The sequence below is a fragment of the Notothenia rossii genome (genome assembly GCF_949606895.1).
Source record: "Notothenia rossii genome assembly, chromosome: 3".
NCBI classification, from domain to species: domain Eukaryota; kingdom Metazoa; phylum Chordata; class Actinopteri; order Perciformes; family Nototheniidae; genus Notothenia; species Notothenia rossii.
In genome coordinates this window covers 26,014,310-26,026,682 of record NC_136901.1, presented here as the reverse complement: position 1 = coordinate 26,026,682, position 12,373 = coordinate 26,014,310, and the positions used below count along the sequence as shown (strand labels likewise).

The following is a 12,373-nucleotide window of genomic DNA, read 5'->3' as shown; positions in this document are numbered from 1 at the left end:
TTTCATGGGGACAATCCTTACGTCTGAATACAACCTTGAGCTCAGCCCCCCCTCTCTCTCTGGTCCCCCTCTCTCATTACTGGACCATTCTTCCCTCCGGCTCACTTTCTCCAGGGTCCTTCTCTTGTTTTTCTCCCCCCTCCCTTTCAGGAGTTTGGGCTGAGTCCTTTTCCAGTGGGGAAGTCCGGGCCTTCTCTCTCACAACGCTGAGCGACTCCAAACGTCTTGTGGGAGGCTTCATTAGAATTCATTTGTTTGAAAAGGTTCATTTCTCCTCCAGTCTCTCCTTCCCTCTGTCTTGTTTTCAGGTTGGGGGGGGGGGGGGGAGGCATGTTAACATAAAAACATTCTTGACCTCACCTTGATTAACTGCATTGTTTGCGTGTTGTTACTGTGTGACAAATCTAATATTCACAAAAGGACATTCTTTTTGGATTTATGAATGTACCATTAAAATACTTTTGTTCATAAAAGATTCCAACCAGGTCTGTCTGGTGAGTTAGCCAGAACAGGATACAGTATATTATGGGCTTCATGAAAGCATTGGCAATTCAGTGTATTTCCAAACAGAAGCACTTATTTCCAATGATGTAATTCAACTCATATTTTGAACATATTATCTACAGTCCAGGACTGTCATCACGCATTCCACAACAGCTAATCAGATTACTAGAGAATTCAATGAGAACAGCAGACAGTTAGATGACCAGACAGACACTTGATCCAGATGTTGCAATAAGCAAGTTTCCAGTGAAACACTTCACTTACCAGAAGGAGACTATTCCTTGTGTGTGTGTGTGTGTGTGTATGTGTGTGTGTGTGTGTGTGTGTGTGTGTGTGTGTGTGTGTGTGTGTGTGTGTGTGTGTGTGTGTGTGTGTGTGTGTGTGTGTGTGTGTGTGTGTGTGTATGTATGTATGTATGTATGTATGTGTGTGTGTCTGTTGTCGATGTTTGAGCAGGGTAAAAAGGGGGTCAGTGTGGAAAGACTGATGCTGGTCCGTAAAGAGGCTGAAAGACGAGAACAAAAAGGAAATGAAGATTTGAGTCAGACCAACTTCAAAGTATCAAAGAATGACTCATTGTCAGAGGCCAGGTGTGGTGACCTGTTTCATAGAATGCAAAACATTTGAGAAGTAAAACAGTGTTTTAATTGAAAATACATTTTGCAGTGTATTGAAGCCTTGAGTCCATTTCAATCCAGTAACAAACAGCTCTAACAATAAATAATATTCCTCAGTAAAAAATAGTCACTGGTTGTGTGTGTGTGTGTGTGTGTGTGTGTGTGTGTGTGTGTGTGTGTGTGTGTGTGTGTGTGTGTATGTGTGTATGTGTGTGTGTGTGTGTGTGTGTGTGTGTGTGTGTGTGTGTGTGTGTGTGTGTGTGTGTGTGTGTGTGTGTGTGAAAGCATTTAGTTGTCCAGGCTCAACAGGAGAGCAGTCCCTCTCTTGATCCAATGGTCTGGGGTCACAGCTCCAGATTTTAGTTCTATTCCGACCACAAAAGAAGGACGGCCTGATCCCCCCGAACGCACCGGGAAGTAGTAACACGGACACAGGTACACACCTGCACACACAAGAGAAACAGACAGAGTTGAGACCACAGTGCATGACATCACGGACTATATACAAACAGATGGAGAAAATCAGAACTGATGATGAATAGTGCAGAAATCCCCCGCAAAAGTCCCAAACTACTCACCCTTGGCCGCCTTCTTGCGGTTCTCCACAGGCTTGAAGTGGATGGTTGGGATGGGGCAGACCATCTGCATGGGCTCAGCCTCCACTAGACAGGAGTTCCTCTTGTCCCAACCAGCCCCCTCCAAGAACAAACCTCGGACAAATACTCCATCCTGTAGGGGGAGGCAGGGAGTGAGTAGGGAAACAAGGGAGAAAAGGGAGGGGGGAATCATGAAGTACAAGGTGAGATATTAACACTTGGTTGGAGGTCACATTTCGTAAACAATGTTTATGACACACAGCCATGCCAATTAGTTAATGTAAAGTGGGAGGGGTGAAAACAAAGGAAAGATAAAGGCTGCAGGGGAGAGGGAGGAGAGAAGAGAGAGGGAAGGAAGAGGCAACGAGGAGGAGGGGAGAAGAGCAGGGAGGACAGGGAAGAGAAAAAAATGAGATTGGTAAAAAAAAAGAGTGGGAAGCAGTAGGTTATGAGGGAGAGAGTGAAGTAAGAGAACTGCCAAAGAGAAAGATGGAGGGAAGAAGAGGGAAGAGGGAAAGGACACAAGAAGAAGGAGGGGAAGAGAAGAACAAACAAGGAAAGATAAGTTCTGACATTAGTCAAGAGTCAGAGAGCTTAAAAGAAGCAAGAAGGAAGCAGCACAAAAGACAGGAAGAATGAAACAAGATGAAGTGAGTGAGAAAAAAACAGCTACAATGACAGACATTCTGAGGGGGGAGCAACAAGACCAATTAAACATCGTCTCTCAGAGTCAAAGTGCTTTGTAAGAGAATCCAAATGCAAGAGCAGATTTGAGGATAAGCTTTGAATGATAATGCGCTTTTCAGGAAAAAAGAGTCAATGTTTGAGTGGAAATGAAAAATGTGATGAAAAGTGCCGATGACAGCTGAAAGCTAATGACTCGGGAAAAAAGTGGTCTGATGGTAAGTGTATGGAAATCGTTATGGAAATAGAAGTGTGTGTGGAGGAGGGAATCACCTTGGGCGGGTAGAGGAGGTTGCTGTTGTCCACAGTGGACACGGTGAACTCCCAAGACAGCGTGTCCACTGATATCTGAAACACCAGAGGGAAAGGAGTTTATTAACAAGGCAAGAAGGACATTTCCATTCATTGCAAGCAGAGACATATTTAAATAGTACTAAACAGTAAGTGTTAATGCATGCATGTTAAATATATATTGCTTGAGGCAGCTAATGTGCAGTTACTGTAAGTAGAGTGGTTGTTGGCTGTGAGATGCCGAGAGGCTGAGATTAATGTATGGACTCAACAGAGCGAGAGAAAGGGGAACTCAGCAGGTTCTTTATGCCAAAGCAGCACAGGGGGAGAGTGCAATGTGTTCCCAGGCTACATCTTGTAGTTTTGATAATTGTTTCACAGTTGAAGCTTCTGTACACATATGTCGTTCACATATTTCCTAATGTATTGAGACTGTCTTCATGCCTATCTGGATGCGGGTGAGTGAACTCTCACGTTGTGCTGTCGAGCAGAGGACTGCAGCACAGCGGTGAGGAAACCGTTGGGAAAGGTGAAGGCGGAGAGCCAGAACAGGGTGGGGGGCTGGGCCGTCAGTGCCCACTGTGCAAACTGATTGACTCGCTGGCAAAGATCCCGGGTCCACGCTGCCAGGGGCTTCAGTGAGGGGTACGCCTGGTGGACAGAGAGAGAGAGAGAGAGAGAGAGAGAGAGAGAGAGAGAGAGAGAGAGAGAGAGAGAGAGAGAGAGAGAGAGAGGGAGGGAGAGAGAGAGAGAGAGAGAGACGTGAAAATCTACAGTCATTTCACACTGCAGCTGTCGGCAGCCAATTATAATACACGGGTGGTGTTGTATCACATTTTCTCAGGTGAGGTGTGCACGCAGTTAGTTTTAGACTTTTACTTCCTTTGGTTGATAACATATTTACATGATATAACGAGAACCACAAGATATTAAGAACATATTCTGCAATATGATAATCATGATGTAGCCTACATGAAAGTAAAATAATAATTGTCATAGCTGTTTAATAACTCAATTACATTATTTTGTAAAAACATGTCAACGAAATGCATTTCATTAATAAATAAATAATTACATTACTCAGCTACTTGCGTGTAAGAAAATTGTGTAACTTTAGGAAGGTTGCCATATCTTCTTTTTCCAGGTTTCTCTGTGTCCTTTTATTTATTTTGTTGACTACTATACAAAACAAATGAACACTTTGTTGCATGTTCACACAACGATTCACACACACATTCTATAGACACACACTAAGTGGACTAGGGGGACGAAAGCATTTGTGCATGTTTGAAACCCACGGAGGGAGCAACCATACCATCAGTGATGTCATTACCTCCATACATTTGCAATATGTTCATGCACATCTCTTCCATATTTTTTACATGCACATATGCTATACAGCCTCAACAGTTACAAAGACCCCCCCCCCACACACACACACACACACGTACAGCAGAGCCTTGTGAAGAAACCAGATACAAAATGGCCGGAGACCGAGAGGCATGCAGGCCAAAATTAAAGCCATGAGTCTGTGAGCTCAGAACTAATGACAGACTGCCATGCCAAGGAGGGGAGGAGAAGAGAGGGATGAAGGGATGAATAAGGAGGGAGAGTCTTTGAGGGGTTGCTGTTGCTGCTTGGATGAGGCAGATTGAGAGGGATGAGAGCATGAAGTAGAAAAAAAAGGAATGAGATAGAGACAGAGATGAAGTAGACAGTGATTAAACCAAAGTACGCAAAAAAGAAATTGAACAAGTGGTCTGTTTACAAGTGGTCAGTAGAATATAAAAGAGCAGCTCAGCTGGAGGACACACACACACACACACACACACACACACACACACACACACACACACACACACACACACACACACACACACACACACACACATCCAGCAGTAATGAGCCACTGGCTGTAGCACAATGAGCTCAGGGTCTCTTTAGGGAAGTGGAGCAGGACTTGGTATGTTTTCTTTACTTATTACACTACCATTAGTTCACAGACAGTGGCTTTGTTCTGCCACTGAGGGCCAGGGTAAGCTCCACCTGATGAACACACACACACACACACACACACACACACACACACACACACACACACACACACACACACACACACACACACACACACACACACACACACACACACACACACACACACACACACACACACACACACACACACACACACACACACACACACACACACACACACACACACACACACACACTTTAAAGCATTGCCTATAATGAGGACAGAATCTTGAGGAAACTCGAAGAAAAGCACAAACTGCCCTGAATGAGCCCTGCTTGGTGGACACAAACACATTGTGATGGGGCTCTGGCAGCATTCCAGCTGTAATTCTTTCCGAACACTTCATTATCACTGGAGCTCTCTCTGCAGTGACGAGAGAACACAGGGTGCTGTCAGCCTGGGTCAAGGGGCTGGAAAAGATTCAGGCTACACATCCGTGTGTGTGTGTGTGTGTGTGTGTGTGTGTGTGTGTGTGTGTGTGTGTGTGTGTGTGTGTGTGTGTGTGTGTGTGTGTCTGTGTGTGTGTTGTGTGTGTGTGTGTGTGTGTGTGTGTGTGTGTGTGTGTGTGTGTGTGTGTCTGTGCTACCAGGCAGAGTGATGGCTAAATAGACCTTTAATAACAGACCAGTACAGGTTTCCAGCTGTTAGACTGATGGGAGCATGGGAGATTAGTGCTGCTCACAATCACAACGATCAATATACATGAAGTCCTGAGTGAGAATTTGAATGGTCTCTGTTCAATGGCAGTGCACCATAGAAATATGTTTTCATTATCCAGCCTAACCGATGCATGCTACACATGTTTTATTGCTACCTTGTATGTTTCAATGATTTGCTTTATTTTCACAGCCCACTTTTCTGAGTTTGAATCCGTCCCTGAGCAGTACCTTTTGTGTTGTGTTACTCAAGTCTACTCTACTCTCCAGAGAGCAGATATCTTAATAGTATTGATCCTAGCAGCACTTCTCCATCGTAGTCTGTCTGCACTTTATCAATTTATGTCGTGAGATAAAAGGAAGGCAGCAGGTGCAGCTTCGTGTCTCATTTCAGAAGGAATAAGCATCATCCATACATCCAAATTACGCCTCAAGCAATACAACAAGGAGGAATGCAGAGAAAAATAATTGCAGCATACTTGTGTTAAACTATTCTCTGTAAACTCAAAATAACTTGTTTTGGAGGAGGAATATTGTGTTGGTTAGTGCGTACGGTACCTTTTCCCACAGCGGTGGAACACGAGCGTCATAGATGTAGTTGAAGGTCTCCTCCAAGCTGGGTGACATCACCACTAAGCCTTTTATCCCTTTGTCCAGCTCCACCAGGGATGAACTAATACGCACGCACACACACACACACACACACACACACACACACACACACACACACACACACACACACACACACACACACACACACACACACACACACACACACACACACACACACACACACACACACACACACACACACACACACACACACACACACACACACACACACACACACACACACACACACACACACACACACACACACACACACACACACACACACACACACACACACCCACAAACAGTAATAGAACTAATCTGTCACTTCAACACCCTTTTATTGTCGTCACTGCTTTCTAGTCTGGATCTATTGCAATTGCCGTGCACTCACAGGCTGGGTGATTGGGCCATTGTTTGCTGATTTGCATCTTTATTGATAGGTGTAGCAGAATTCCCGTGAAAATAACTGGTTTTGATTTGTTTTGCAATCAGATACTTTGTTTCGCCATCAAAATGTGACACTTTGTTAGATATCAACTTCCTAGGTGTACTATGATTTACTTTATTCATAATGTATCTATTGATGGTTGCCTACTTGGTCCCATGCTGGTCTGTGTTGTAACATAAAGTATACTACTTGAGAGTATTAGTTTGGGCAAGCAAACTGTGCATAGACAGAATAAAAGGAGGAGGGATAGTGACTGACAATTGTCTTTCTGATTCAAAATGAATTGAAGAATTTATAGAGGATAAAAAAAGTCCTCTTTTTATTTAAGCCTATTATTTTGTAAATCTTCTGTGTGTAAGGAAGTTATATTTTATCATTAAGTGCTGGAAAAAAGATTTTTTGATAAGTATATGCCAAGCAGACAGTATTTTCTTACATTATATTGCGCTTTTTCGCTATCTTACTCAATACTATAAATTACTTGTATAACTATAATTTGCAAGTGTAATGCCTTAATATTTACATTCACATAATTCCAATCTCAATTTAAGTCACCCAATTTCACTACTAATACACATAGCATCTCTATTAGGCGCATGATTTGCTGCTCTTAGAGTACCACTATAACATGAGATGTGGAGTTCATACATGATGGTCTCCAGCAGCAAGTTGTATCTCTGGATCTCTTGCAGCAGCACCACATTCAGAGGGGTGGGGTTGTCCTGGAGGAGCGACCTTGTGCCCTCGTAGTCGATCATTGCTGGGATCTTCCCACGAACATCTGCCAACAACTCTAATACCTGCAATGACGTTCCAAAGAGCACAAAATCAGATGAGACATGAGGCTCTGACCAAGCATTTGCAGCTGGGTAGAATTAGAGGACTTACAATGGTTCAAACTAAGTCTCTTGATAAACACACTCATACACCAAGAACAGTCACGCTGTAAGCCATGCCACAACGAGCACAATAAAGGAGCGGGATGATGAGATTGCATAGCTGAAAGCGTCATCAGTTTTTGTTTGAACCTAGATCGAGCCTGAGATTGTTGTGCATATAAATAAATGGTTGGTCTCATCTCATGCCAGTCTATGACCTACTCCCCCCTCACCTTATCTTCTCTACTTTGCCCAGCAGCAGAGGAGCTGGTGACCTGGGGCTGCAGGGAGAGCAGGGTGTCAAACAGCGTCCTGGTCTCAGCGATCTGACTGGCAATGTCAGCATTAGAGTGCTGGCCGAACACCTCAGGGTGCTCTGTGGGCGGCAGCATGCTGATGTATTCCTTGTATGAGGCCTGGGCACCGTCACGGGGGATGTAGTAGGAGGTTAAGGAGGAAAACCTGAGAGAAAGGGGTTTGCAGAATACAAAGTCAGGGATCCTGTATGTAATGGTTTACAATTCCCAGTTTCCCCATAGAGATTAATGTCATCTTATTGAATGTACTTCAATGGTATAGCATCAAAAAAACTAATAAAACACTAAATAAAAAACAAATACTTCCCCTTTATATTTTTGATTGTTTGGTTATAAATGAGGGGAGGGAGTGGAAAGAGAATGGGTACATTTAAGTAATAAAGGAAACAATTGCCCTGGAATAATGGTACTTTAAGGTGTTGAAGTGCAACAATTTGTCAGCATTTTTGAAGTTGTGATATTCTGATTGTGCACTTGGTGGTGCTGGCACTCTGCGAGCTGCCAGGAGCTGCCAGGAGCTGCCTGGAGCAGCAGCAGGCAGTTTAAAGTGGCCTCTGGCACATTGACACGGCCACACTTGCTTTTAACATTGAAAATATATTTTGAGGACGGTATGCTTTCAAAGATTAAAATATGTCTAAATATCTGTGTAATGTGTGTGTTTCAACGTCTTACTTGAAGAAGGGCTGGCTTACGGAAGCATCACAGAAGTAGTCGTTGATGTATGTGGTTAGAAGACGTCTGTCCCAGTCATCCGTCACATGACCTCCATAGTTGACCCCAGCAATGAGGTACTTCAGAGCATCCCAGGGAATCTCCTCATACTCCTCCAGGTAGAGACTGAGCAGATTCTCACTCACCTAGAGGGCATCAAAAGGAAGATCTTAACAGGTTCACTTTGAAATGCAAAATACAGAACATAAGTAAAGCAAGTCAAAAATCCTTGCTGCATGAATTATAAATAAACAGGGTAATAAATGAATTTGAAATAGATTGTTATGATCAATTACTCTGACAGGGTATTAAATGGCTTTTATAACTTCAGCTGTCAGTATCAGAAGAGGCTCTGACCTCAAAGTCAGAATCGTTGAATCCATAGATAATGTTCCAGCCAAGCTGGAGGAACTTCTTCCTTTCCAGCAGGATGCTGTGAAAAAAGCAGAGGGAGAAGAGCATCTTCCTGTAGAATACTGGTTTGGAGCAGCGGTTAAATTGAGCCTCCGTCACCAGCTGGTACAGACGCTTCATGTTGGCTTTCACACCCTGAGGACAGAAGAGGGCAGTGTTAACACTATGGAAGGTTACATGTAGGATGTTACGATTACTGTTAACATGTGTAGGACAATAACACCCAAATATCTCATGTCTGTATGTGTGAGCGCCTACACCTTTGGTGGTTCAGTGGTCATCTTGATGCCAGCCTGCAGGATGCTAATGGGAAATTCGGGGTGTGGGGAGGAGCTGAGCCAGAGTCTGAAGTTTGGGTGGGGCTTCTGTAGCGATTCCACCAGCTTATCCAACTCAGGCATCCACGATAGGGAGAGGTGGCAGTTGGCAAGGAACACCCAGTGACCTGAGCAGAGAAAAACAGGTTGTGAGGTAAACAGGCTGCGGATAATGGTGATTATAGCACCTACAGTATACTAAGTATTCCAAATAAGTGGTTATTTAAATATTTGTGGATATTGGATGTAAAAGTCAAGGAAGGAAGTTGTCTAAATGTAATGTATTTTTTAACCAAATATCATCACTAATTTTCTATAAATCTGACACCAAAAAGCAGTACTTTTTTACAAGGCCCCAAACGAATGGTATTTATTGGATTACACAGAATTCACCTGGAAAAGCATTAGGGTGATACTTCTGAGCCGGTTTAATTAAATAGCTACTAAGACTATTCCAGCCAAATCCTCCATTAGGTTGCGCTTGATATCTTCCTCTGGAATTCACAATATTTTAGACTTCTGGAATGCAAAGCGTAGTTATCTTTTTTGTGTTCAGGTACATTTGTGGATTAAATGCCAAGTACATTTTGTCAAGCACAAGCGACCTTTGAGACAAAAAAACACTTATAAGAAACATAATGAAAGATAAAGAAAGAACAACAACGAGGGTCTTACCATTCTTGACGCCCTCCTCTATCATTCTCTTGGCTATTGGAGCCTGTCCCTGGCCCAGAGAGAGAGCGTGGAAGTCCTTGCTCATACCGGAGGCCTCAGCCAGCTGCAGCAGGGCTCCTGTGGGGTCCACCCCAGGGCACAGGACAAAGACTAAAGGAGTCCTGCTGGTAGACTCCTCCACAACCTAGGAAGAGAACAGAGTTAGTGGAACAAAAAGAACAGAGAAAGAAAGTGAGAATAGATGAGCCGACAAGGTGTACGTTTTGTATTGAGCGACAATCAAACAGAATTAGGCACATAGAATGTTTGAAACATTTGTCTCATTCAAATTCAAAGCTTCAAACCTAACAGTCGAGACAGAAGAAGCAACAGGGGTTGAATAGATTACAGCAGACACTCACCGCCTTCATATCGAGAACAGGCGGCTCCACAAAGCGAGAGCCGAGGTTGTTCACTATGAAGGAGGTGACGCACAAGGAGACACGGTCCTGACGCAGAGAGCGCACTATCAGCATCTTCTGGAGCTCGTTACAGTTAGTATCCCAATCACCTGGGAAGGAACCAAAGAGAAGGAGGGTAAACAGGGGTACAAGCAGGCAGTTTGGTAATAAGACAGGAACATGTGTGATTCAAATCAGGAAATCATACTGAACAAAGGCTTTAATGAGGGCAAAGGCCAAGAAAAATCTAAAACAGTTAAATATTTCAGAAGAAATATTCATACTGAATAAAACGTAGTCAAATATAATTCTTACAAATGAAGAAGACATGAGTTCATCACCACCAGGGTAATATGCTGTGAGTACTTTTTGTTTGCAGTGATATTGTATTGTGTACACTGTCCAGTCACAGCCACTCCAGCTGTACTGACATTCTTCCTATTGTTGTTTCAAAAGAAGCTGACCCATAAACACACGTGTCTAATACAGAAACCATGTATAAGTTTGCAAAACTTGCTCTATTGTCTCTGTCATACTTCTACAAAACCTTGTGAATGAACAGCGGTTTTTCTCAAACACACATATCAGACATCTGCAATTTAACTTCATTGTTCCTGGTGGGAAATATTTTAGTTTTTAAAAAAATACGCAAGAAGAAAAGAAGAACCTCAACGAACACACACGGACCTGGAAGTGTAGAATTCTCTGGCTCAGCACTGGTGAACCAAAGGTTCCAGTCTCGAGGGTACTGTTCAAAGGAAGCCATGATGCCATGGAAGTTTGGCAGCTTGTCCAGCTCTGTGATGTGGTCCCAGCTGGAGTCCACCAGCCAACTGGTACAGGGGTTGTCCATCTGATCCTCCCTATCGAGAACCTAGAAGCAAACCCATCAATCAGTCCCGCTTTCATCAGTGTATCAATAAATAGACCAAACAACACATCAATCAGAAATTCACTGGCAAAGAAAGATAGTAAAATGAATCCCCTAATCGCTATGGAAATCTTGGGAAAATGGTTTGATGATTTCATTCACAGAGGAATGCCTTTTTGGGCATTACGTGTGTTCCAAGCTTTGACAACAAAAGGTATGTCCTGTTGGATTATCTTAAATCGAATAAGGCAAAAACAAGAGTGTGTTGTGTGTTTTCTTACGAGCCCCCCTCTGAGGAAGAAGCTGTATTCATCCATGTTGAGTTTGCCAGCCACCTCCAGGATTTTAGCACACATCTGAAAGCTGAAGAGCAGCTTATGGACTTCAAACAGACCACGACATGTGTACCTGCAGAGGAAAACACCTGAGTGAGATCAGGTTTCTGACAGACCATATCAGAAACTTCCAATTTCAATAAATAAACTGGTAGAAATGTCTTTATCATGGACCTTGTCTGATTATCAAACATCAACATTCATACAACTTTGATTGCATGCAAACAGACACAATTCATAAAATCCCCTCTTAATGTACCCTTGCTTACTTGTATACAGCGTATGTGTGGTAGTCATTGAGGTTGGTGATCCTCTCCTCCAGCTTGTGGCTGCGCTTGCTCTTTTCTATGCTATGGTTGAACAGGTTAATGTAGGCATCCAGTGAGAACTGGTACATCGGGTCTATGCGTCCCATGTCATTAAGAATGAAGAAGAGAATGGACGCTCGCTGGGCACAAGAGCGATAGGCCTGGTAAGAGAGATCATTTTAAGTTGAAAACACATACTGTATCCATAAAGGGTTTGATCATAAGACCCAAATCCCCCTCCGCCCCAGTCCCTTCATTCCTACACCTGACCTCTCTGGCAGAGTCAATGTCGATCTCAGTCTGTTCGCTGCTCTCCAGCTGCTCTGAAACCTCAGTGGATGTCACTTTGGATGTCTGCAGGGTGTTCACCAGCTGCACATCATCCAGCAGCGATCCAGTCGCCTCATTCAGCAGCCTGGTAGAGTAGATACACACATTCAACATACAACAAATAATATACAGGACGAGTGAAAACTGTACAATAAACAGAGGGAACTATTATTACTGGTACTAGCCCAATGACCTTAGGATCTCATCCTCCAGCTCCTGAAGGCTTTTCTTGCCGGCTGCAATGCTGATCACCAAAGAGTCCTTCTGTTCTTCAAGCTCTGGACGCTCCTTTCGCACCACAATTCCAAGTAGTTGGGCTTCCAGACCC

The 12,373-nt window shown here is 43.5% G+C and overlaps 1 protein-coding gene across 1 annotated transcript in view; it reads right to left on the bottom strand.

Moving 5' to 3' along the window:
• Nucleotides 1-788: 788 nt before the first annotated feature.
• dnah2 (dynein, axonemal, heavy chain 2) overlaps nucleotides 789-12,373 on the bottom strand; it is a 46,193-nt gene continuing 34,608 nt past the window's right edge. Inside the window, exons 72-88 of the mRNA XM_079668532.1 lie at nucleotides 12,239-12,372; nucleotides 11,986-12,130; nucleotides 11,677-11,876; nucleotides 11,354-11,480; nucleotides 10,889-11,075; nucleotides 10,163-10,311; nucleotides 9,762-9,945; nucleotides 9,030-9,214; nucleotides 8,713-8,904; nucleotides 8,317-8,501; nucleotides 7,558-7,786; nucleotides 7,095-7,246; nucleotides 5,942-6,056; nucleotides 3,167-3,343; nucleotides 2,675-2,749; nucleotides 1,700-1,850; nucleotides 789-1,564 (exon numbers count right to left, since the gene is read on the bottom strand). Coding sequence (XP_079524658.1) covers nucleotides 1,410-1,564; nucleotides 1,700-1,850; nucleotides 2,675-2,749; nucleotides 3,167-3,343; nucleotides 5,942-6,056; nucleotides 7,095-7,246; nucleotides 7,558-7,786; nucleotides 8,317-8,501; nucleotides 8,713-8,904; nucleotides 9,030-9,214; nucleotides 9,762-9,945; nucleotides 10,163-10,311; nucleotides 10,889-11,075; nucleotides 11,354-11,480; nucleotides 11,677-11,876; nucleotides 11,986-12,130; nucleotides 12,239-12,372 — 2,742 coding nt within the window. The 3' untranslated portion in view covers nucleotides 789-1,409. The remainder of the gene's footprint in view (nucleotides 1,565-1,699; nucleotides 1,851-2,674; nucleotides 2,750-3,166; nucleotides 3,344-5,941; nucleotides 6,057-7,094; nucleotides 7,247-7,557; nucleotides 7,787-8,316; nucleotides 8,502-8,712; nucleotides 8,905-9,029; nucleotides 9,215-9,761; nucleotides 9,946-10,162; nucleotides 10,312-10,888; nucleotides 11,076-11,353; nucleotides 11,481-11,676; nucleotides 11,877-11,985; nucleotides 12,131-12,238; nucleotide 12,373) is intronic.